The sequence below is a fragment of the Coregonus clupeaformis genome, chromosome 2 (genome assembly GCF_020615455.1).
Source record: "Coregonus clupeaformis isolate EN_2021a chromosome 2, ASM2061545v1, whole genome shotgun sequence".
In the NCBI taxonomy this organism is placed as follows: domain Eukaryota; kingdom Metazoa; phylum Chordata; class Actinopteri; order Salmoniformes; family Salmonidae; genus Coregonus; species Coregonus clupeaformis.
In genome coordinates, this window is record NC_059193.1 from 40,886,148 (window position 1) to 40,909,013 (window position 22,866).

The following is a 22,866-nucleotide window of genomic DNA, read 5'->3' on the forward strand; positions in this document are numbered from 1 at the left end:
CGACTCCTTATTACCACATTACATGGGACGTACAAATTCATACTCTCTCCCTCTGTGTAAAGAAATTTGACTGCAACCACAGCTCACACAACACACACCCAGGTACAGAGAGGCGGGACAGACAGCAGACTGTCAAACCAGCAGTGTCTCCCTGTAATCGCTCACTTTGTCACTGACAGGCACCTTTCCTATCACTAGATCGCTAGAAGATGCATATCGTTCATTCTAGTGGGACCGGCCTTCGGCAGACTTTTTTCTGACTAGCGAATTGAAAAGTAGCCTAGTTAATTTAAGTGGAAAAAGTACCCGGCTGAAAATTAGTCTGTAATCGGTTGTATAGCCGACAGCCAGTGCTAGTGAAAAACCCTGTATGAGCCGTTAAGGCTCGCACAAGCCAAGGCTACTAACTTTTTCTTCCTCTTAAGAAAAAGTCATAGCCAGGCATAGCCAGGTTACAAGTAACATTCTCCACAATGAATACTATATAATCTAACCGCCCCTTACCTGGAAGTAGAAGAAGGCTTGTCCGAACCAGTAGTGCATGATGGTGGTCTGGGCAGCGTCGTAGTGGAGCTTCTTCCAGATGAACTGGGCCATCAGGGTCTGGACCAGCAGGCAGCAGCATAGCACCGGCAGGTTGTGTGCCCGGAACAACAGGGCCACCAACAGAACCACACCACTGTAAGAAGATTACTTTATTGTCCAATAACTATGTAATATGAGTAAATAAGAACAATGATTTATTCTAAACTGACTTGCATTGTTCAATAAAGTTTGAATAAAACAATGTACACGAATGTCAGACGAACATTTCTAACAGGATTCTAAATTGCCACCTACCGATTGCTTGCTATTCTCTAGGCTACTTGCCGGGTAGGGTACCAACCTGTAGATTTCCCACAATCCCCTGTTCTTCAGCCGGGCGTCAGCTGTGATGACCTGGGACCTCAGCAGGTCCTTGGAGCCTGTGAAGAGGATGCCCAGGACGAAGACGTACACGAAGCGCGCCTTCACCGTCCCCCTGAGGAGAAAAGAGATGAGATGAAGTGGTTAGCCTGTTGAGAACATTGTTCAAGGAACGCGAGTGTCCAAGGGCTGGCCACTCCATCTGAATAACCAAGAGCCTGTTACTAGCCCCAGGTCCAGTTTTCAGATGTAGTTAGTTTTACTTTCTCTTGAGTCTTCTTTTGTTGATGTAACATGCTTTGTCAGTAAATTTTTTTTTTAGCTCTTCTCCAGTTTCTACTGCTAACACAACACTTTAAAAATAAGGAAGCATCTGCAGTTGCCCTTATAAAAAACCTCAACACTTTTCATTACAACATAGCAGTATTTCCGCTATATTCATAAATAATAAAAATTAAAATAAAGCTTGTTGCCAATGCTGCAAAAAATATGATATAATATATACAGTGCCTTCAGAGAGTATTCATACCCCTTGACTTATTCCACATTTTGTTGTGTTACAGCCTGAATTCAAAATGGATTAAATATATTTTTTTTCTCGCCCATCTACACACAATACCCCATAATAACAAGATGAAAACATGTTTTCAGAAATGTGAAAATGAAATACAGATATATCTAATTTACATAAGTATTCACACCCCTTTGCTATGACACTCCAAATTGAGCTCAGGTGCATCCAATTTCCTTTGTCACTACAACTTGATTGGAGTCCACCTGTGGCCAATTCAATTGTTTGGACATGATTTAGAAAGAAACACACCTGTCTATATAAGGTCCCACAGTTGACAGTGCAAGTCAGAGCAGAAACTATACCATGAAGTCCAATGAACTGTCCGTAGATTTCAGATAGAATTGTGATGAGGCGTATGTCATACATAAAACATTTCTAGAGTGTTCCAAGAGCACAGTGGTCTCCATCATTGGGAAATGGAAAAAATACTACCCAGATTCTGCCTAGAGCTTACGTGAAGATTGTTGTTCATTGCCTCTACCCATCTAACTTAACAGAGCTTGAGAAAATCTGCAAGGAAGAACGGCAGAAAATCCACAAATCCAGATGTGCAAAGCTGATACAGACATATCCAAGACGATTCCCTCGAAGATCTATGGACAGTTCCTTGGACTTCATGGTATAATTTCTGCTCTGACATGCACTGTCAACTATGGGCCCATATATAGACAGGTGTGTCATTTTTTAAATCATGTCCAAACAAATGTATTGACCACAGGTGGACCCCAATCAAGTTGTAGTGAGATCTCAAGGATGATAAAAGGAAATTAGATGCACCTGAGCTCAATATGTAAATGAGATATTTCTGTATTTCGTTTTCAATACATTTGCAAACATTTCTAGAAACATGTTTTCACTTTGTCATTTTTGTGTGTAGATGGTTGCGAGAAAAAAATCAATTGAATCCATTTTGAATTCAGGTTGTAACACAACAAATGTGGAATAAGTCAAGGCATATACTTTCTGAAGGCACTGTATATTTCTGCCGAGACGTGCTTTTAAATGGATGGTTGTTGGCTCTATGACTGGAAGTCTATGGAAACAGCGAACATGTTATTGCGCCAACGCTAGTAGAATGTGTTATTTATGAGTGTTTTACTCTCCCATAGGCCCAGAGGAAAATAACACAGATCGATCCATTTGACAGCGTAAAGGGTAGGTGGATAGAGCTAAGTGTACTCTGCTCAAACCTGGGAAAGGTGAAAAAAATTATTGTAGACTGAGGCCCAACAGTGGAAAAATATCATAAAATATATCGTAACTTACTAAGCCTAAACAATGTGTTGAGATATTACAAAGTGAGCTTGCCCATCTCAGATAATAAAAATCCAGACTTTTCCCAGGATTGTCAAGACCTCGACCTTTCTCGTTTGCAGCAATTATTGTGAGGAGATGACTGATTCATTGTTCATGCGAGTGCTGATCGAATGCCAATTTATTTTCTTCAAGAATTGAAATGTTTTAGGCCCACCTTGCTTGGCATAGCCTATTTTAATACGTATCTATCTTGTATCCATTTAGTTCAAAAAGTCCAGACTCTTTTCAGACTGTAGTGTACAATTCCATATTTTGTTATATCTTAAAAATTGCTATTTGTCCGTAACTTCTTCACATTTTAAGACCTGAGCAAGCACCATGTACACAAGATACAAGACAGCTGGATTCTAGACAATGTGGGGAGTTGAAGGGCAAGCCAATCTAGCTACTGATATGATGAAGGTAAGTACACAGATAAACACAGTCATTTCTCCTTTCAGCTGAGTTGTGCCCTCTTATTCTGACACAGAGAGAACTAGACTGTTCTGATTACACACTTATGCAATTCGTAAAAAATATAATAAGTTTAAAAAAAAGATAAATACAAAGTCAGTTCCCCAGCCTCTTAATTGAAATTCATGTGGCTACACATGTATATGTGTGTTATTAGTAATAGCAGAAGTCACAAGGACATCTGCTTTGACTAAAACCCATACGGGTGAATGAATCATGATTTCTGTGCATGTTATTATGGCACGCAGAACATTTTCTGCGTCATTGCTGCTCATCGGGAAAAGGTACAACAACAGTAGATGCCACGTAGCACCCTGGCAGGTAACCATGGAGACAGGGTTGTGTGAACAGGAGTCAGGAGTTTTTAGTGTGAGGACCCTTAAGAGTGACAGGGTGCAGATAGAGTCAGTCTGCCAAACAGCAAATCCCACGCAATCCTTAGTACAATATCAGCCTCTGTGTGTGTGTGTGTGTGTGTGTGTGTGTGTTTGATAGAGAGATATGCATATGAAAATGTGCACTGACAAACTACCAGCTAGTAACCATGAATAAACATGAATCTAAACAAATAACATGGATTTGGCCATTTTTACTGCTCGCTACCTAAGGAAGGAGGCAGAGCAGAATGGGATTACAACTTATTATCAATAAAACTACTCTTAACCAGTGGGCAAAACATGCTTGAAATGACTTCATAACGAAAGTAAACATCGTTTTATGATGTCATTTAAACCTGTTTAGCCCGCTGGGAAAGCCGTCACCAGGCAAACCTCACTTCCTAAACAAGGTGTCTATAAAAGTATAACACTCAAGTGCCGCCTTATCGTCAAACACGACTAGACTGACAGCGTGTCCCCCAAAGGGACCAAACATCCTTGAGTCTTAAGGAGCCTGGAGTGATAGGAGTGGAATAAGGGTCTGGTTCACTAGGAGAGGGAGTCAAGCAGGTGTTGCCAATGTATTATTAATTTGCTGGGTTTTTATTGCAGCCTTCATCCTTCAGATGAATGGCAAGCAGTTCCTTCTAACCCTGGAGTTGGGCTCTAGCAACAGCTCCCGCTTTTATATTATTCAAATGTTTTATCCAAACACAATCAGATGTGGAGAGAATCCCTGCCCTTGTTTTTTTGGCTAAGCATAGCTGTAAATTCTTGTCTTGTTGGATTTATGCTAAGCATGGCTGATGGCTGACTTGTTAGCTGGGTTGACTGTGTGAGGATGTAGAGGAGTAGGGGAATCAAAGTCTGTTCTTGTGTGTGTGAAGGTAAATGTGGAGTGTCTTGGCTTTTCCACTGGTGCCTGTGTGAGGGCTTAAGTTGGATGCTATTGCTCAGAGCAACACAATCAGCAAATTAAATGAGCTGTAATTATGGCAAACAAATGCCACGCAGAGGCCAGTGTGTGTGTTGTTTGGGGTGAGTGGCACAGATGGGTACAGAACGAGCAAATGCAGACATGATGCCAGCCTCCTCTCGCTCTCTGCAGAGAGGAGGCACATGCTCTCAGGGGAAACCACACACAGAAATGTAACCCTGGCATTTAGACGCTGGCAGAACAACTATGCTAATAATACACTCGAATACACTGACAGAGTCCATACCAAAAAACAAGAGGAAGATTCTGAAGTGTTCTGGAGACCATAGACTGGAGTCTGTGTGTTTTTCTGTCTGTCTGTCAGTCTGTCTCTGTCTGCTTTCATTCCTGTATAATGGATTCAAATCAAATCAAATCATCTTTATTGGTCACATACACATATTTAGCAGATGTTATTGCGGGTGTAGCGAAATGCTTGTGTTCCTAGCTCCAACAGTGCAGTAGTATCTCACAATTCACACAATACACACAATCTAAAAGTAAAATAATGATATTAAGAAATGGTTATTAAACAAGGTGTGTATCGTAGTTAACTTGACTGATGACAGTGAGTTTGGTCTGCTTCGTGTTTTCATTTTTGCCATTGAAAAAATATTGCGAAACTGGTATCATCCCGGCTCTACCATGTAGGAGAGTGAAGCGCAATGGATCACTCAAGAGAGGAGGACGTGTCTCCAAAGCCAACAGAGACACCTACCAAGACACCTCACATTAGTATCAGTGGCATGTGGATTGGAAAGATTATTAGGTAATGATAATTTTGTGTCACTTTTTGGGAGAACAGTTTAAATAGTCACCTGCATGTTCATTACCTGCTAATGAGTAGATTGCTGTATGAAGGAAAACATGAGAAACTGACAGATTGCTGTAAGAGAGAAAACATGAGAAACTGACAGATTGCTGTAAGAGAGAAAACATGAGAAACTGACAGATTGCTGTAAGAGGGAAAACATGAGAAACTGACAAACAGTAGTATCCTGGGTGCTCAAAGGCCTTTATATTTTGAGGCTAGATTTGGTTTTGACAGAGATCATAGCCACACAAACATGAAATAAACTAATTTAGTGAACAATTGAACAAATATTGAAGAGAATGTTGAAATACAGTGCCTTCAGAAAGTATTCATACCCCTTGACTTATGCCACATTGTGTTGTGTTACAGCCTGAATTCAACATGGATTAAATTGCTTTTGTTCCTCTCTCCCATCTACACACAATACCCCATAATGACAAACTGAAAACATTTTTTTTAGAAATTTTAGTAAATGTATTGAAAATGAAATATAGAAATATCTCATTTATATAGGTATTCACACCCCTGAGTAAATACATGCTAGACTCATCTTTGAAAGTGATTACAGCTGTGAGTCTTTCTGGGTAAGTCTCTAAGAGTTTTGCACACCTGGATTGTACAATATTTGCCCAATATTATTTTCAAACATCTTCAAGCTCTGTCAAATTGGTTGTTGATCATTGCTAGACAACCATTTTCAAGTCTTGCCATAGATTTTCAAGCCGATTTAAGTCAAAACTGTAATTCGGCCACTCAGGAACATTCACACTCTTCTTGGTAAGCAACTCCAGTGTAGATTTGGCCTTAATCTCCCAATGTCCGGTGGAACGCAAACTGAACCAGGTTTTCCTCTAAGAATTAGCCTGTGCTTAGCTCCATTCTGTTTATTTTTTATCCTGAAAACTCCCCAGTACTTAACGATTACAAGCATACCCATAACATGATGCAGCCACCACTATGCTTGAAAATATGGAGAGTGGTACTCAGTATTGTGTTGTATTGGATTTGCCCCAAACATAACACTTTGTATTCAGGACCAAAAGTTAACTGCTTTGCCACATTTTTTGCAGTATTACTTTAAATCTTGTAGGTTTTCCTACTTACAAAGCATGTAGAGGTCTGTAATTTTTATCATAGGTACACTTCAACTGTGAGAGACAGAATATAAAACAAAAATCCAGAAAATCACATTGTATGATTTTTAAGTAATTAATTTGCATTTTATTGCATGATATAAGTATTTGATGTTTCCACCTCCATGCTTCACGGTTGGGATGGTGTTCTTGGGGTTGTACTCATCCTTCTTCTTCCTCCAAACACGGCGAGTGGAGTTTAGACCAAAAAGCTCTATTTTTGTCTCATCAGACCACATGACCTTCTCCCATTCCTCCACTGGATCATCCAGATGGTCATCCAGATGGTCAACTTCAGACGGTCCTGGACATGCGCTGGCTTGAGCAGGGGGACCTTGCGTGCACTGCAGGATTTTAATCCATGACGGCGTAGTGTGTTACTAATGGTTTTCTTTGAGACTGTGGTCCCAGCTCTCTTCAGGTCATTGACCAGGTCCTGCCGTGTAGTTCTGGGCTGATCCCTCACCTTCCTCATGATCATTGATGCCCCACGAGGTGAGATCTTGCATGGAGCCCCAGACCGAGGGTGATTGACCGTCATCTTGAACTTCTTCCATTTTCTAATAATTGCGCCAACAGTTGTTGCCTTCTCACCAAGCTGCTTGCCTATTGTGCTGTAGCCCATCCCAGCCTTTTGCAGGTCTACAATTTTATCCCTGATGTCCTTACACAGCTCTCTGTTCTTGGCCATTGTGGAGAGGTTGGAGTCTGTTTGATTGAGTGTGTGGACAGGTGTCTTTTATACAGGTAACGAGTTCAAACAGGTGCAGTTAATACAGGTAATGGGTGGAGAACAGGAGGGCTTCTTAAAGAAAAACTAACAGGTCTGTGAGAGCCGGAATTCTTACTGGTTGGTAGGTGATCAAATACTTATGTCATGCAATAAAATGCAAATTAATTACTTAAAAATCACACAATGTGATTTTCTGGATTTTTGTATTAGATTCCGTCTCTCACAGTTGAAATGTACCTATGATAAAAATTACAGACCTCTACATGCTTTGTAAGTAGGAAAACCTGCAAAATTGGCAGTGTATCAAATACTTGTTCTCCCCACTGTACAATGTTGTTGATCAATCTTCAGTTTTCTCCTATCACAGCCATTAAACTCTGTAACGGTATTAAAGTCACCATTGGCCTCATGGTGAAATCCCTGATTGATTTCCGGCAATTTAGTTAGGAAGGACGTCTATATCTGTCACGATCGTTACATGAAGACTCGGACCAAGGCGCAGCGTGATAACCGTACATCTTTTATTGTACTGAATACACGATCAAAACAAAACAACAAACGATACGTGAAGTCCTAGGTTATACACCAAAACAAACCTTACGGAACAAGATCCCACAATAAACATGTGCCAACAGGCTGCCTAAGTATGGTCCCCAATCAGAGACAACAAGCTACAGCTGCCTCTGATTGGGAACCACCCTGGCCAACATAGAAATACACGAACTAGAACACAAACATAGAAAATAACACATAGAAAATCCACACCCTAGCTCAACATATAAGAGTCCCCAGAGCCAGGGCGTGACAGTACCCCCCAAAGGCGCGGACTGCGACCGCGCCAACCAAACACAAGAGGGTAGGGGCCGGGTGTGCTCCGGGTGTGACCACCACTCTCTCTCTACCCCCCCCCGTAGCGCCCCTGGTCTGGTCTGGCCCCACTGGCCGGAGCTGGACTGGACATCAGTGGAGCGGATTGCTCTGGCTCCGGTGTGGAGCAGCTGACCAGTGCCGGACCAGGCACCGGTGGAACAGGCACGGACCGTGCCGGACTGACGACGCGCACCACTGGCTTGGTGCGGGGAGCAGGAACGGGCCGGACCGGGCTGACGACGCGCACCACTGGCTTGGTGCAGGGAGCAGGAACGGGCCGGACCGGGCTGACGACGCGCACCACTGGCTTGGTGCGGGGAGCAGGAACAGGCCGGACCGGGCTGGCGACGAGCACCACTGGCTTGGTGCGGGGAGCAGGAACAGGCCGGACCGGGCTGACGACGCGCACCACTGGCTTGGTGCGGGGGACAGGAACAGGCCGGGCTGGACTGTGGAGACGGACTGGAGGTCTGGAACGGAGAGCTGACACAACCCGTCCTGGCTGAATGCCTATTTCCACACACTCTGTGTGAGGCATCAGAACAGGACGTACAGGGCTGTGCACTCGTACTGACACTACAGCACGTGGCACTGGCGCAGGATATCCGGGACCGTCCGGGACACTCCGTCCTGGCTGCATGCCCACCTTAGCACGACACGTGCGTGGTGCTAGCACAGGACGTACAGGACTGTGCCGGAACACTCGCGGCACAGTACGTAGCTCCGCATAACTCGGAACCTGCCCAGTCTCACGCTGCCTAGCCTGAGTACGGGGAGTTGGCTCTGCTCTACCTCTAGGCTCCGCCAACCACCCTTCCAGCCCCCCAAACCTGGTGGCCTCCTCTCCTAAATCGCCGATGCGCCCTGTAGCTGCCTCCAGCAGCCCCGTCGTCCATGCCGTGTGCCCCCCCCAAAAAATGTATTGGGGTTGCCTCTCGCTTGTCCGTCGTCGGCACGGTTGGTGCCGTTTCTCCTCTCTTGCCAGGGCCTGTACCTTTGCCCAGGGCCCTCTGCCCGCGAATATGTCCTCCCAAGACCACCATTCGCCCACCTGGGACATCGCCAACTCCTCCTGCTTGGCACGCTGCTTGGTCCTTTTATGGTGGGATCTTCTGTCACGATCGTTACATGAAGACTCGGACCAAGGCGCAGCGTGATAACCGTACATCTTTTATTGTACTGAATACACGATCAAAACAAAACAACAAACGATACGTGAAGTCCTAGGTTATACACCAAAACAAACCTTACGGAACAAGATCCCACAATAAACATGTGCCAACAGGCTGCCTAAGTATGGTCCCCAATCAGAGACAACAAGCTACAGCTGCCTCTGATTGGGAACCACCCTGACCAACATAGAAATACACGAACTAGAACACAAACATAGAAAATAACACATAGAAAATCCACACCCTGGCTCAACATATAAGAGTCCCCAGAGCCAGGGCGTGACAGTATCTTTGCAGTGACTGGGTGTATTGATACCCCATCCAAAGTATAATTAATAACTTCACCATGCTCAAAGGGCTATTCAATGTCTGCTCTTTTTATGTTTATCCCATTTACCAATAGGTGCCCTTCTTTGCGAGGCATTGGAAGACATCCCTGGTCTTTGTGGTTGAATCTGTGTTTTGAAATTCACTGCTTGACTGAGGGACCTAACAGATAATTGTATGTGTGGGGTACAGAGATGAGGTAGTCATTCATAAATCATGTTCAAACAGTATTATTGCACACAGAGTCCATGCAACTTATGTGACTTGTTAAGCACATTTTTACTCCTGAACTTATTTAGGCTTGCCATTACAAAGTGTTTGAATACTTATTGACTGAAGACATTTTCATTTTAAATTAATTTCTAAAATTTTCTACAAACAAACATCCACTTTGACATTATGGGACATTGTGTGTAGATCAGTGCCACAACATCTCAATGTAATCAATATTAAATTCAGGCTGTAACACAACAAAATGTGGAAAAAGTAAAAGGGGTGTGAATACCTTCTGAAGGCACTGTAAATAACGTGAACATTCTGAACAAATTCTATGATTGTGACAGAGGGAGGCTTAGAACAGGAGAACATGAAAAGGCTATAGGCTGAATGTGTGTATGAGCCAATGAGAGCTTAATTCTTATTTTGGTATTTGGTATTTTATTAGGATCCCCATTAGCTGATGCAAAAGCAGCAGCTACTCTTCCTGGGGTCCACACAAAACATGAAACATGACATAATACAGAACATTAATAGACAAGAACAGCTCAAGGACAGAAGTACAGTGGGGAAAAAAAGTATTTAGTCAGCCACTATTTGTGCAAGTTCTCCCACTTAAAAAGATGAGAGAGGCCTGTAATTTTCATCATAGGTACACGTCAACTATGAAAGACAAATTGAGAAAAAAAATTCCAGAAAATCACATTGTAGGATTTTTAATGAATTTATTTGCAAATTATGGTGGAAAATAAGTATTTGGTCACCTACAAACAAGCAAGATTTCTGGCTCTCACAGACCTGTAACTTCTTCTTTAAGAGGCTCCTCTGTCCTCCACTCGTTACCTGTATTAATGGCATCTGTTTGAACTTGTTATGAGTATAAAAGACACCTGTCCACAACCTCAAACAGTCACACTCCAAACTCCACTATGGCCAAGACCAAAGAGCTGACAAAGGACACCAGAAACAAAATTGTAGACCTGCACCAGGCTGGGAAGACTGAATCTGCAATAGGTAAGCAGCTTGGTTTGAAGAAATCAACTGTGGGAGCAATTATTAGGAAATGGAAGACATACAAGACCACTGATAATCTCCATCGATCTGGGGCTCCACGCAAGATCTCACCCCGTAGGGTCAAAATGATCACAAGAACGGTGAGCAAAAATCCCAGAACCACACGGGGGGACCTAGTGAATGACCTGCAGAGAGCTGGGACCAAAGTAACAAAGCCTACCATCAGTAACACACTACGCCGCCAGGGACTCAAATCCTCCAGTGCAAGACGTGTCCGCCTGCTTAAGCCAGTACATGTCCAGGCCTGTCTGAAGTTTGCTAGAGTGCATTTGGATGATCCAGAAGAGGATTGGGAGAATGTCATATGGTCAGATGAAACCAAAATAGACCTTTTTGGTAAAAACTCAACTCGTCGTGTTTGGAGGACAAAGAATGCTGAGTTGCATCCAAAGAACACCATACCTACTGTGAAGTATGGGGGTGGAAACATCATGCTTTGGGGCTGTTTTTCTGCAAAGGGACCAGGACGACTGATCCGTGTAAAGGAACGAATGAATGGGGCCATGTATCGTGAGATTTTGAGTGAAAACCTCCTTCCATCAGCAAGGGCATTGAAGATGAAACGTGGCTGGGTCTTTCAGCATGACAATGATCCCAAACACACCGCCCGGGCAATGAAGGAGTGGCTTCGTAAGAAGCATTTCAAGGTCCTGGAGTGGCCTAGCCAGTCTCCTGATCTCAACCCCATAGAAAATCTTTGGAGGGAGTTGAAAGTCTGTGTTGCCCAGCGACAGCCCCAAAACATCACTGCTCTAGAGGAGATCTGCATGGAGGAATGGGCCAAAATACCAGCAACAGTGTGTGAAAACCTTGTGAAGACTTACAGAAAACGTTTGACCTGTGTCATTGCCAACAAAGGGTATATAACAAAGTATTGAGAAACTTTTGTTATTGACCAAATACTTATTTTCCACCATAATTTGCAAATAAATTCATTAAAAATCCTACAATGTGATTTTCTGGATTTTTTTTTCTCATTTTGTCTGTCATAGTTGACGTGTACCTATGATGAAAATTACAGGCCTCTCTCATCTTTTTAAGTGGGAGAACTTGCACAATTGGTGGCTGACTAAATACTTTTTTTCCCCACTGTACATACCCAGGCATTTCTTTAGAGAAAGAGAGACTGAGCTGTTGCTTATCTTACTTTGATCCCCTCCTCCATGACACCTGCAAACACCTCAGGTGTGTATAATGTGCAATGTGCATGCGTGTGTGTGTGTGTACTCAGAGGTTCTGATGAGAGTCGGAATTAATTTGGATCTTCATGTGGGATCTGCATGCATAAATGTTCCCAAATGAAGCATCAGCACAACAAACATTTAATCAGGATAAGAAATAAAGGGACTGTTTTGGGGCAGGTGTAAAGCACTGCAGGAACCAATTGAGATACTATTTGTAGTTGTTTTCTAGTACAAACTTTGAAGATATTTCAGTAATTTTTGACACCTCGATTGACGTGGTGTGTCAGTTCTATGTGCTCTGCAGTACAGTTATTTTGAGTAATTTGTGGAAAATAAATCAGGTTTAGTGGTAACTCTTTGGCTTAGAAGCAAGTGTTCCTGTACTAAAAGGTCCAAACTATCAAACTATAACCATGATACAGTGAGGGAAAAAAGTATTTGATCCCCTGCTGATATTGTACGTTTGCCCACTGACAAAGACATGATCAGTCTATAATTTTAATGGTAGGTTTATTTGAACAGTGAGAGACGGAATAGCAACAAAAAAATCCAGAAAAACGCATGTAAAAAATGTTATAAATTGATTTGCATTTTAATGAGGGAAATAAGTATTTGACCCCCTCTCAATCAGAAAGATTTCTGGCTCCCAGGTATCTTTTATAAAGGTAACGAGCTGAGATTAGGAGCACACTCTTAAAGGGAGTGCTCCTAATCTCAGTTTGTTACCTGTATAAAAGACACCTGTCCACAGAAGCAATCAATCAATCAGATTCCAAACTCTCCACCATGGCCAAGACCAAAGAGCTCTCCAAGGATGTCAGGGACAAGATTGTAGACCTACACAAGGCTGGAATGGGCTACAAGACCATCGCCAAGCAGCTTGGTGAGAAGGTGACAACAGTTGGTGCGATTATTCGCAAATGAAAGAAAAACAAAATAACTGTCAATCTCCCTCGGCCTGGGGCTCCATGCAAGATCTCACCTCGTGGAGTTGCAATGATCATGAGAACGGTGAGGATTCAGCCCAGAACTACACGGGAGGATCTTGTCAATGATCTCAAGGCAGCTGGGACCATAGTCACCAAGAAAACAATTGGTAACACACTACGCCGTGAAGGACTGAAATCCTGCAGCGCCCGCAAGGTCCCCCTGCTCAAGAAAGCACATATACAGGCCCGTCTGAAGTTTGCCAATGAACATCTGAATGATTCAGAGGAGAACTGGGTGAAAGTGTTGTGGTCAGATGAGACCAAAATCGAGCTCTTTGGCATCAACTCAACTCGCGTGTTTGGAGGAGGAGGAATGCTGCCTATGACCCCAAGAACACCATCCCCACCGTCAAACATGGAGATGGAAACATTATGCTTTGGGGGTGTTTTTCTGCTAAGGGGACAAGACAACTTCACCGCATCAAAGGGAGGATGGACGGGGCCATGTACCATCATATCTTGGGTGAGAAACTCCTCCCTCAGCCAGGGTATTGAAAATGGGTTGTGGATGGGTATTCCAGCATGCCAATGACCCAAAACACACGGCCAAGGCAACAAAGGAGTGGCTCAAGAAGAAGCACATTAAGGTCCTGGAGTGGCCTAGCCAGTCTCCAGACCTTAATCCCATAGAAAATCTGTGGAGGGAGCTGAAGGTTCGAGTTGCCAAACGTCAGCCTCGAAACCTTAATGACTTGGAGAAGATCTGCAAAGAGGAGTGGAACAAAATCCCTCCAGAGATGTGTGCAAACCTGGTGGCCAACTACAAGAAACGTCTGACCTCAGTGATTGCCAACAAGGGTTTTGCCACCAAGTACTAAGTCATGTTTTGGAGAGGGGTCAAATACTTATTTCCCTCATTAAAATGCAAATCAATTCATAACATTTTTGACATGCGTTTTTCTGGATTTTTTTGTTGTTATTCTGTCTCTCACTGTTCAAATAAACCTACCATTAAAATTATAGACTGATCATGTCTTTGTCAGTGGGCAATCGTACAAAATCAGCAGGGGATCAAATACTTTTTTCCCTCACTGTATATCATTGAAACCTTTATAGCTACTCAGCCACTCTCTGAACACAAGGTGGTTCTCTAGCATAATGAGAAATTAAATTTTTTAATTTTTAATTTAACCTTTATTTAACTAGGCAAGTCAGTTAAGAACAAATTCTTATTTACAATGACGGCCTACACCGGCCAAACCCGGACGAAGCTGGGCCAATTGTGCGCTGCCCTATGGGACTCCCAATCACGGCCGGTTGTGATACAGCCTGGAATCGAACCAGGGGTTCTGTAGTGACGCCTCAAGCACTGGCATGCAGTGCCTTAGACCGCTGCGCCACTCGGGAGCACATTGCTCCAGTATCTCTCAATCTTTACCTTTCCTCACAGGAAGGGGAACATAAAAGATGGGATATCAAACAAAATCTCCAGAAGAATGGAAATGAATTACCGCTTGGAGCTAAGTGATGTTCGGGAGAAAATTAGTATTGCTATGACATCTCAGGGACTAGTAATGTAACTATGCAATAATGCTATTTGGAACAATGCAAGTATCCCTACATTTTTGCCAGCACTGTGTCAACTCTGGTACCTCACTTCATTTTTAAGGGACTTTTTGCTCCAGTCCCATATCTTATCGTCAGTAACAGTACACACTTGTCTTGCAGTGGCTGCTGAAGAAAATAAGATTGAGCTTTGACTACAATACACATTTTGACTACACTATTTCTCTAAAAAGTAGAATCTGGGGAGTTGTTGGTTTCAGATCCCAGGTGCAACATCCACTGCTGTAGTGCCATTGAGCAAGGCACTTAACCCAAAAACACAGGGGTGTTGAAATTCGGCTCACCCTGTGCTGCTCTCAAGATTTGACTATGTTGGGGGTGTTGGGAGTAGAACCACTAAATACACATTTCTGTTATAACAAATAAAGTATTATAGTACTATTCTATTCAGTATGGTGCTGTAACACAAACGCTTCCATGCCCTTCACAACAACTCAAGTGTGTTCAGATAACACGGAAGCCTCCCAGGGTTGCTGGGAGATGTATTTCATCACTCCTGTAATTCACATTAACTGCATTGGGCTGAGATATGATTCCACATTGCCATTTAACAAGGGGATGGATCATATCAGTGGGGCAGATAAAGGCTGGTCACAAAGACTGGGCTGTCTCGCCTGCAGACTGGAGTACTCCACCCTCCAAAGACATTCAGTACTGTATGTCACAAATTACATTTATATTGAGAGACAATCATATGTGTTGCCTGATGTAGCCCAAAATAACATTTTGATTACATTTAGGATTAGCTGAGCTAGTGAGAATGAGTTATAGTATGAGTAGCATGGCTTTCCCACTTTACTCAATGTGTGGGAACCTGCACTTTTCTTTTCTTACTTGCACTGACTTTGCTGATAACTTCTTTATTGAGGAGAAATGTATTTACTACGACTGTGATATGTGGTTGTCTCACCTAGCTATCTTAAGATGAATGCACTAACTGTAAGCCGCTCTGGATAACAGCGTCTGCTGAATGACTAAAATGTAAATGTTCAAATGTGGTACAACAAACACAGACCGGTTTTAATACTAGCCTACCGATGCTATAATTCTGTGAGGTTAAATGTTATACAGTATAAAATGACATGGGAAAACAAAAAATGAACAACAAGCAGTATGAAAAACAGCAAAATCACAAGTGATTAAAAAGTGTGTGACTATTACAAAAAAACAGGACGATTCAAAGTGCCTCTTAAACCGTCTAACAGTGACTCACGTGCCTGTTGTACACATCATTTCCCAGAATCGCTTTCCTTGTGCTGGCGCTACATGACAATTTTGCTTTTTCTAAATGACAAAAACATTCTGATAGATGACTCGGCAGCCTCTGCAGGGCCACATCAATCATGACCACTCATCAGGCCGAGTACAGGCGGCACGACAACAAAACGCGAGACAGCAGGAGACCCATAAATTCCAAGGCCCCTTTTCCCTCCGTTTTCTGTCGACTCAACATTGCTATTTTGGAGGAATTTGGTGGAACATTTCCTCACGTGCAACACATGACAGAATAGAAGAAAGGAGGGAGAAATAGAGGGTGGAATAAACGTAGGCATGCACTCAATCCCTACCTACCAGCTACTTACAGTAAAGACCATAAAATGTCACAGGTGATTCTCTATGATTTAAAAGCTAAGGACAGGAGAAGGATGATTATGTTATCATTGGGAGAGAAAAAACAACTGCATAGAGAGCTATACCAAGAACCGTTTCCTCAACAACAACAAAATTATGAAATCTCAATTAGCCAATTATTTTGCTGTCAGTCAAGCCCAATTGCCCTTTAGACTTTGGCCTACGAAGCACACAAAAAATGCAGCCTGAACTATCATAGCAAGTCAGTGTGGGAGACCCTCTTTCAGCTATGTGGGTCAGTGTGATAAGGCACAAAAGGATGAAGGGGTTTCATGCTACCAGATTAGCCTGACTGCGAGTGATCGAGCCGGGGCCGTTGCTGTTGTGGACTCAACTTAATGGAAATGCCAGGAGGTTGCCGTGGCGCCAGCATAAACAACTTCCTGTGGTGATTAATGACTGGGCGACTTGGCATGGCGGCGTTGTCAATTATACGGAGCATCGGAGTACGCCTGGTACCTGTTCAGACTGTGCAATGTACCCTTGTGAGGGGTAAGGGTGGGTAGGGGTGAGAGGTTAAGATTTTAATTAGGTGGGAGTAGAGAGGATGTCAAGGAGAGCGTGGATGCGGGGGGGAGACAAGGAAGTGGGGCAGGATAACTGGGCAGCAGCACCTACGTACTCATTGTGTTCTTGCAGTGGGGCTGTAGACGGGCTGCAGCTGGCTGGGTACTTAGGGTTGGTTAGCTGGCTGGTGGGCTGGTGGGCTGGAGGGAGGGAGGGAGGGAGGGAGGGAGGGAGGGAGGGAGGGAGGGAGGGAGGGAGGGAGGGAGGGAGGCATTGATCCAAGTGGCAGGGTGAAGGAGCTCCACATTTGGTCATTAGAAATCAAGAGCACAGGGGTAAACAAAGTGATCGGCCTCTTTTCCTTGTTTGTCTTCCTCTGTGTATCGCTGTGTATTTTATCCCGATGTAGGCCTTAAAGATGCAGTCCGGGATCTTAAGCACTTACAAATTTGTAACATATTGTACGAATTGGAATTCCTAATTATTTTTTGGGGGGGCAGGACGTAACGTATCATACAAAATGGATGACGTAGTTTTTGGCGACCCGTTTTGGCTCATGACCACTACTTTCAAAATTACTGTCTGAAATTTTACAAAAGCCTTCATTAACTAGTATGATGTGATCACCTATCAAATGGCTCAAGAAACACAGACAAATACAATACAGCATTTCTTCAGATTTGATGCGAAACCTCAATTACATTAAAGGGTGATTGGGAAAGAGTAATCAGTTGCCACATAATAGTCGGCAAAAACTTACTTGGACATATTTCCGCCAGAATGTTGCCACGGTAACACAACATTGCCCACAGCCGCCCGGTAGCTGTAGACACCCAGAAGGCCGAGGGCCAGGGCAATCTTGGACACCCAGGAACATCGCCGCTGGACCAGGAAGTAGATAAGAGCCAATGACAGGGCGGCCAACAAGGACAGCACCATCTTGTGTTCTGAGCTGTAGAGACAGAACAGATTAACATTTAAACCACGTTAAAACTGCACTAATTACACACAAATTAGAGTAATTAATGTGTAATTGCACAATTCATTAAACATCTGTTTTTGAACAATGTATTTGTCTTTGTTCCTGTGTACAATTGAACAAGATTGCAGTTTAGTGCTGCAATATTGCAGTTTAGGGCTGCAATATTGCAGTTTAGGTCTGCAATATTGCAGTTTAGGTCTGCAATATTGTAAGCATCAAGTTATTTCATGCAGAGCACAGCGGCGTTTTGCACCCTTTTCTTTCCATAGTAGGTTCTTTCCTTGAACTCACACCTCAGTCATACATTGTAAAATGGGAGGGGGGTACTAACTAAGAATAGCACATTTACTGTACTCAGGTCCCACTGTTCTCTACGTAGGCAGAGCTAGTGGAAACGAGAGAAAGTCCTTGGCTCAAGGTTTACACTTTCATTACAGTAATGCGGTAGATTACACACCTGCAAGTCCATTTCTTACAAGCACTCTAATAGAAGTCACTCAAGGGCAAAACATTGCGATTTTCGCCACAGTAGGTGAATTCTAGGGGGGAAAGTCTGTATGTAAAGCTGTTTTGGCAACATTTTCTTGTCTAAACGCACCCATTCAATGTTAATAGTAGGGACAGGGCAATTCATCCTAAACAAGTTGAGAATGGAAAAAAAGAGAACATCTCAGGCAAGCAATAGAGTAAGAGGGTGTGAGGTACAATAGCTTGAAGGGACTTTCTTTGTCTCTTTTCTACCACATGATCTACTCTGATGAGAAAGAACTGGACTGGTGATAGCAACTTCCCAGTAAGCATCTACTTTTTTGCTTTCATGTACCCTTCTTTGCATTCATATCACTGCAGTTGAAAGAGAGGAGACAAGGAAGAGGAGGCCACGTTCAACTTTTTAGATGCAGCCCAGGTACGCCAGAAGAACAGTATAGCCCTGGTATCGGGGCAGGGGGTTGGGTCAGGTAAGGGGAACAGGTGGACACCTTGGGGGAACATGAAGTAGGAACGATGCCCGAGCTCATTATCCAGTGTACCCACACCGCGTAGAGCAGGGAAATATGGGAAAAGGGGGCAGCGCCAGACAGGATAAAGGCCAGCTAATGACGGCAGGAAGGAAATTCTAATTCCACAATACGCTGACCCTGGTGCCCCCAGCGCAAGGCATTCATCTTGTTACTTGTGACGCCGCGAGAATGCTAATGGAACAGAAAAACCTTGGGTTCAACAATGAGAACAGCGAGTTCACTGACGGTTCCTCAAACTTTCTGCCAGATGGAATGTTTTTGTACATCTCTCCGAGAATCCGAGTGTACGATGCTTCATGGATAACAATCTGATTCAGGCTCGGATTCGGAGGCTATTGACGCTTGTTATCTTGGCCCTAAAATCTGCCTTGAGCTTTTTTCACTGAAGAACCAGCTTCCCTCTGAAGCTAGGACAGCAGAGTCCCTGCCCATCTTCCGAAAACATCTAAAACCCTACCTTTTCAAAGAGTATCTTAAGATGAATGCACTAACTGTGGATAAAAGCGTCTGCTAAATGACTAAAATGTAAATGTAAAATGTAAGAATTACAGGGAAATCAGAGAGATGCTTTCAACATACAATGGAAAGGAACAGACTAATGCTACCTGCAGAGACAGCCAAATATATTACTCATTTCTTTTAGCTCCTACGGGAGTTAATCCACTTTTATTTATAACCTTGCTGTGAGGAAAGTAGCCACCATTATGGTGCTATAGAGACACAGGCTCTAATGGATAACACTCAATGCACTTTCTCTTGGTCTATACAATCAATGTTATTTCATTCATTAGCCTAGATCCTTTGCCAAGGGTACAGTACTGTAGGTTCTCCGAGTTTTCTGTATATTCAGAATCTCACCCACTTTTTAGAGGCAGACTACTGAATGTCAGCATTTTATTGAAACATGGTAACACTTTAGGCCATGCGTACAATGCATTATAATATGGTCAAGACTTGTCATGAGCATGTAATGTTTGAGCACTTTATGCCTTCCTTAGTATAATCTCTGAGTCTTTATTTTTTTGTTGTATTTTTTTCTCCCCAATTTCGTGGTATCCAATTGGTAGTTACAGTCTTGTCCCATCGCTGCAACTCCCGTACGGACACGGGAGAGGCGAAGGTCAAGAGCCGTGCGTCCTCCGAAACACAACCCAACCGAGCCGCACTGCTTCTTGACACAATGCCCGCTTAACCAATGTGTCGGAGGAAACACCGTACACCTGGCGACCGTGTCAGCGTGCACTGCGCCTGGCCCGCCACAGGAGTCACTAGTGCGCAATGGGACAAGAACATCCCTGCCAGCCAAACCCTCCCCTAACCTGGACGACGCTGGGCCAATCTGCGACAGAGCCTGGACTCGAACCAGGATCTCTAGTGGTACAGCTAGCACTGCGATGCAGTGCCTTAGACCATAATCTCTGAGTCTTTATAAGCCATTTTGAGTCTGCTGAAAGCAATAGGAGCTTTGAGGTAGATTGGGTTTCACATTTGTCCATATATTGCAGAGTCTACTTTACCTAGGCAAGAAGAATTACATATTGCAAGTTTGCTGGCCAGTTGGAACTTCACTAGTTGTAGCTTTTTAAGACTTAACCTCTGAGTGCTCTAACTGTTACGATGCTGCAAAATTGTTAAAGTAGCAAATCATAAAATTATACTATGTAAAGAGTCATTCCAGGATAGACCGTATACTTCAAATGAACTTTTCCAAGGTGTTTACGACAAAGTGAAATCATCCTGTGGGAAAAATCTCTTTATTTAGGCTTCCTTTCTCTCGCATCCAACCGAGCAACCGAGCCTCGATTCACTGTGCTGGCCAGAGCACAGATCTAATGGGGTGGAATGGGCCCTGGTTTAGACTGGGAGACAAGCCCGGACTAGCCATCTGTCTGTGTGGCGGTTCTGCAGCCTTGAGGGAGCTCTCCAAGGAAGAATAATGACTGAGTGTATACAATACATAGGCAGACAATGAAGCATGTTGACCCGATTCGTGAGGGAATGAGTAAGGTACAGCTAAGCAATCCAGGAGAAAGACCTGATTGGAAAACCAGCATGTGAAAGTTTCAAGTTTCAATGTCACAAGTACAGTGAAATGCCTTTCTTGCTAACTCAAAACCCAACAATGCAATAATCAATGACAATGTAATACTAACAAAAAAAACACGAGAAATAAGAAGAACACAATAAGTAAGTAAGTAAGCATGCTAAACTCAGCAAAAAAAGAAACGTCCTCTCTCTGTCAACTATGTTTATTTTCAGCAAACTTAACATGTGTAAATATTTGTATGAACATAACAAGTTTCAACAACTGAGAAATAAACTGAACAAGTTCCACAGACAAGTGACTAACAGAAATTGAATAATGTATCCCTGAACAAAGGGGGGGGGTCAAATCAAACGTAACAGTCAGTATCTGGTGTGGCCACCAGCTGCATTAAGTACTGCAGTGCATCTCCTCCTCATGGACTGCACCAGATTTGTCAGTTCTTGCTGTGAGATTTTACCCCACTCTTCCACCAAGGCACCTGCAAGTTCCCGGACATTTCTGGGGGGAATGGTCCTAGCCCTCACCCTCCGATCCAACAGGTCCCTGACATGCTCAATGGGATTGAGATCCGGGCTCTTCGCTGGCCACGGCAGAAAACGGACATTCCTGTCTTGCAGGAAATCACGTACAGAACGAGCAGTATGGCTGGTGGCATTGTCATGCTGGAGGGTCATGTCAGGATGAGCCTACAGGAAGGGTACCACATGAGGGAGGAGGATATCTTCCCTGTAACCCACAGCGTTGAGATTGCCTGCAATGACAACAAGCTCAGTCCGATGATGCTGTGACACACCGCCCCAGACCATGACGGACCCTCAACCTCCAAATCGATCCCGCTCCAGAGTACAGGCCTCGGTGTAACGCTCATTCCATCTACGTTAAACGCGAATCCAACCATCACCCCTGGTGAGACAAAACTGCGACTCGTCAGTGAAGAGCACTTTTTGCCAGTCCTGTCTGGTCCAGCGACGGTGGGTTTGTGCCCATAGGCGACGTTGTTGCCGGTGATGTCTGGTGAGGACCTGCCTTACAACAGGCCTACAAGCCCTCAGTCCAGCCTCTCTCAGCCTATTGCGGACAGTCTGAGCACTGATGGAGGGATTGTGCGTTCCTGGTGTAACTCGGACAGTTGTTGTTGCCATCCTGTACCTGTCCCACAGGTGTGATGTTCGGATGTAGCGATCCTGTGCAGGTGTTGTTACAAGTGGCCTGCCACTGCGAGTAGCGCTGTCTTAGGCATCTCATAGTACGGACATTGCAATTTATTGCCCTGGCCACATCTGCAGTCCTCATGCCTCCTTGCAGCATGCCTAAGGCACGTTCACGCAGATGAGCAGGGACCCTGGGCATCTTTCTTTTGGTGTTTTTCAGTCAGTAGAAAGGCCTCTTTAGTGTCCTAAGTTTTCATAACTGTGACCTTAATTGCCTACCGTCTGTAAGCTGTTAGTGTCTTAATGACCGTTCCACAGGTGCATGTTCATTAATTGTTTATGGTTCATTGAACAAGCATGGGAAACAGTGTTTAAACCCTTTACAATGAAGATCTGTGAAGTTATTTGGATTTCTACTAATTATCTTAGAAAGACCGGGTCCTGAAAAAGGGACGTTTCTTTTTTTGCTGAGTTTATATACAGGGTCAGTTCCAATACCATATTTACAATGTGCAAGGATACTGGAGTGATGGAGGTAGATATGTATAGGGGTAAGGTGACTAGCCAACAGGATATAAGATTTAAAAAAGAGTAGCAGCAGCTTGTATGTGAGTGGGTGTGCGTGTGTGTAGAGTCAGTATAAATGTATGTGCATATTATGTGTGAGTGAGCAGATGATGGAGTGAGTGTGTGTGTGAGTGTGTAGGGCCCTGTGATTGTGCGTAGAGACAAAAATAAAAATACAAATACAAATAAAAGGTCAATAAGGATACAAGGTTTACTCAGATAGTCCGTGTAGCTATTTATCAGTCTTATTGCTTGGGGATAGAAGCTGTTCAAGAGC

General features: G+C 43.6%; 1 protein-coding gene across 1 annotated transcript in view; it reads right to left on the reverse strand.

The window, feature by feature from the left end:
* Positions 1-22,866, reverse strand: part of LOC121535278 (GPI ethanolamine phosphate transferase 2-like) — a 128,628-nt gene that overhangs the window by 17,417 nt on the left and 88,345 nt on the right. Inside the window, exons 10-12 of the mRNA XM_041842169.2 lie at positions 17,581-17,772; positions 887-1,021; positions 505-679 (exon numbers count right to left, since the gene is read on the reverse strand). Coding sequence (XP_041698103.2) covers positions 505-679; positions 887-1,021; positions 17,581-17,772 — 502 coding nt within the window. The remainder of the gene's footprint in view (positions 1-504; positions 680-886; positions 1,022-17,580; positions 17,773-22,866) is intronic.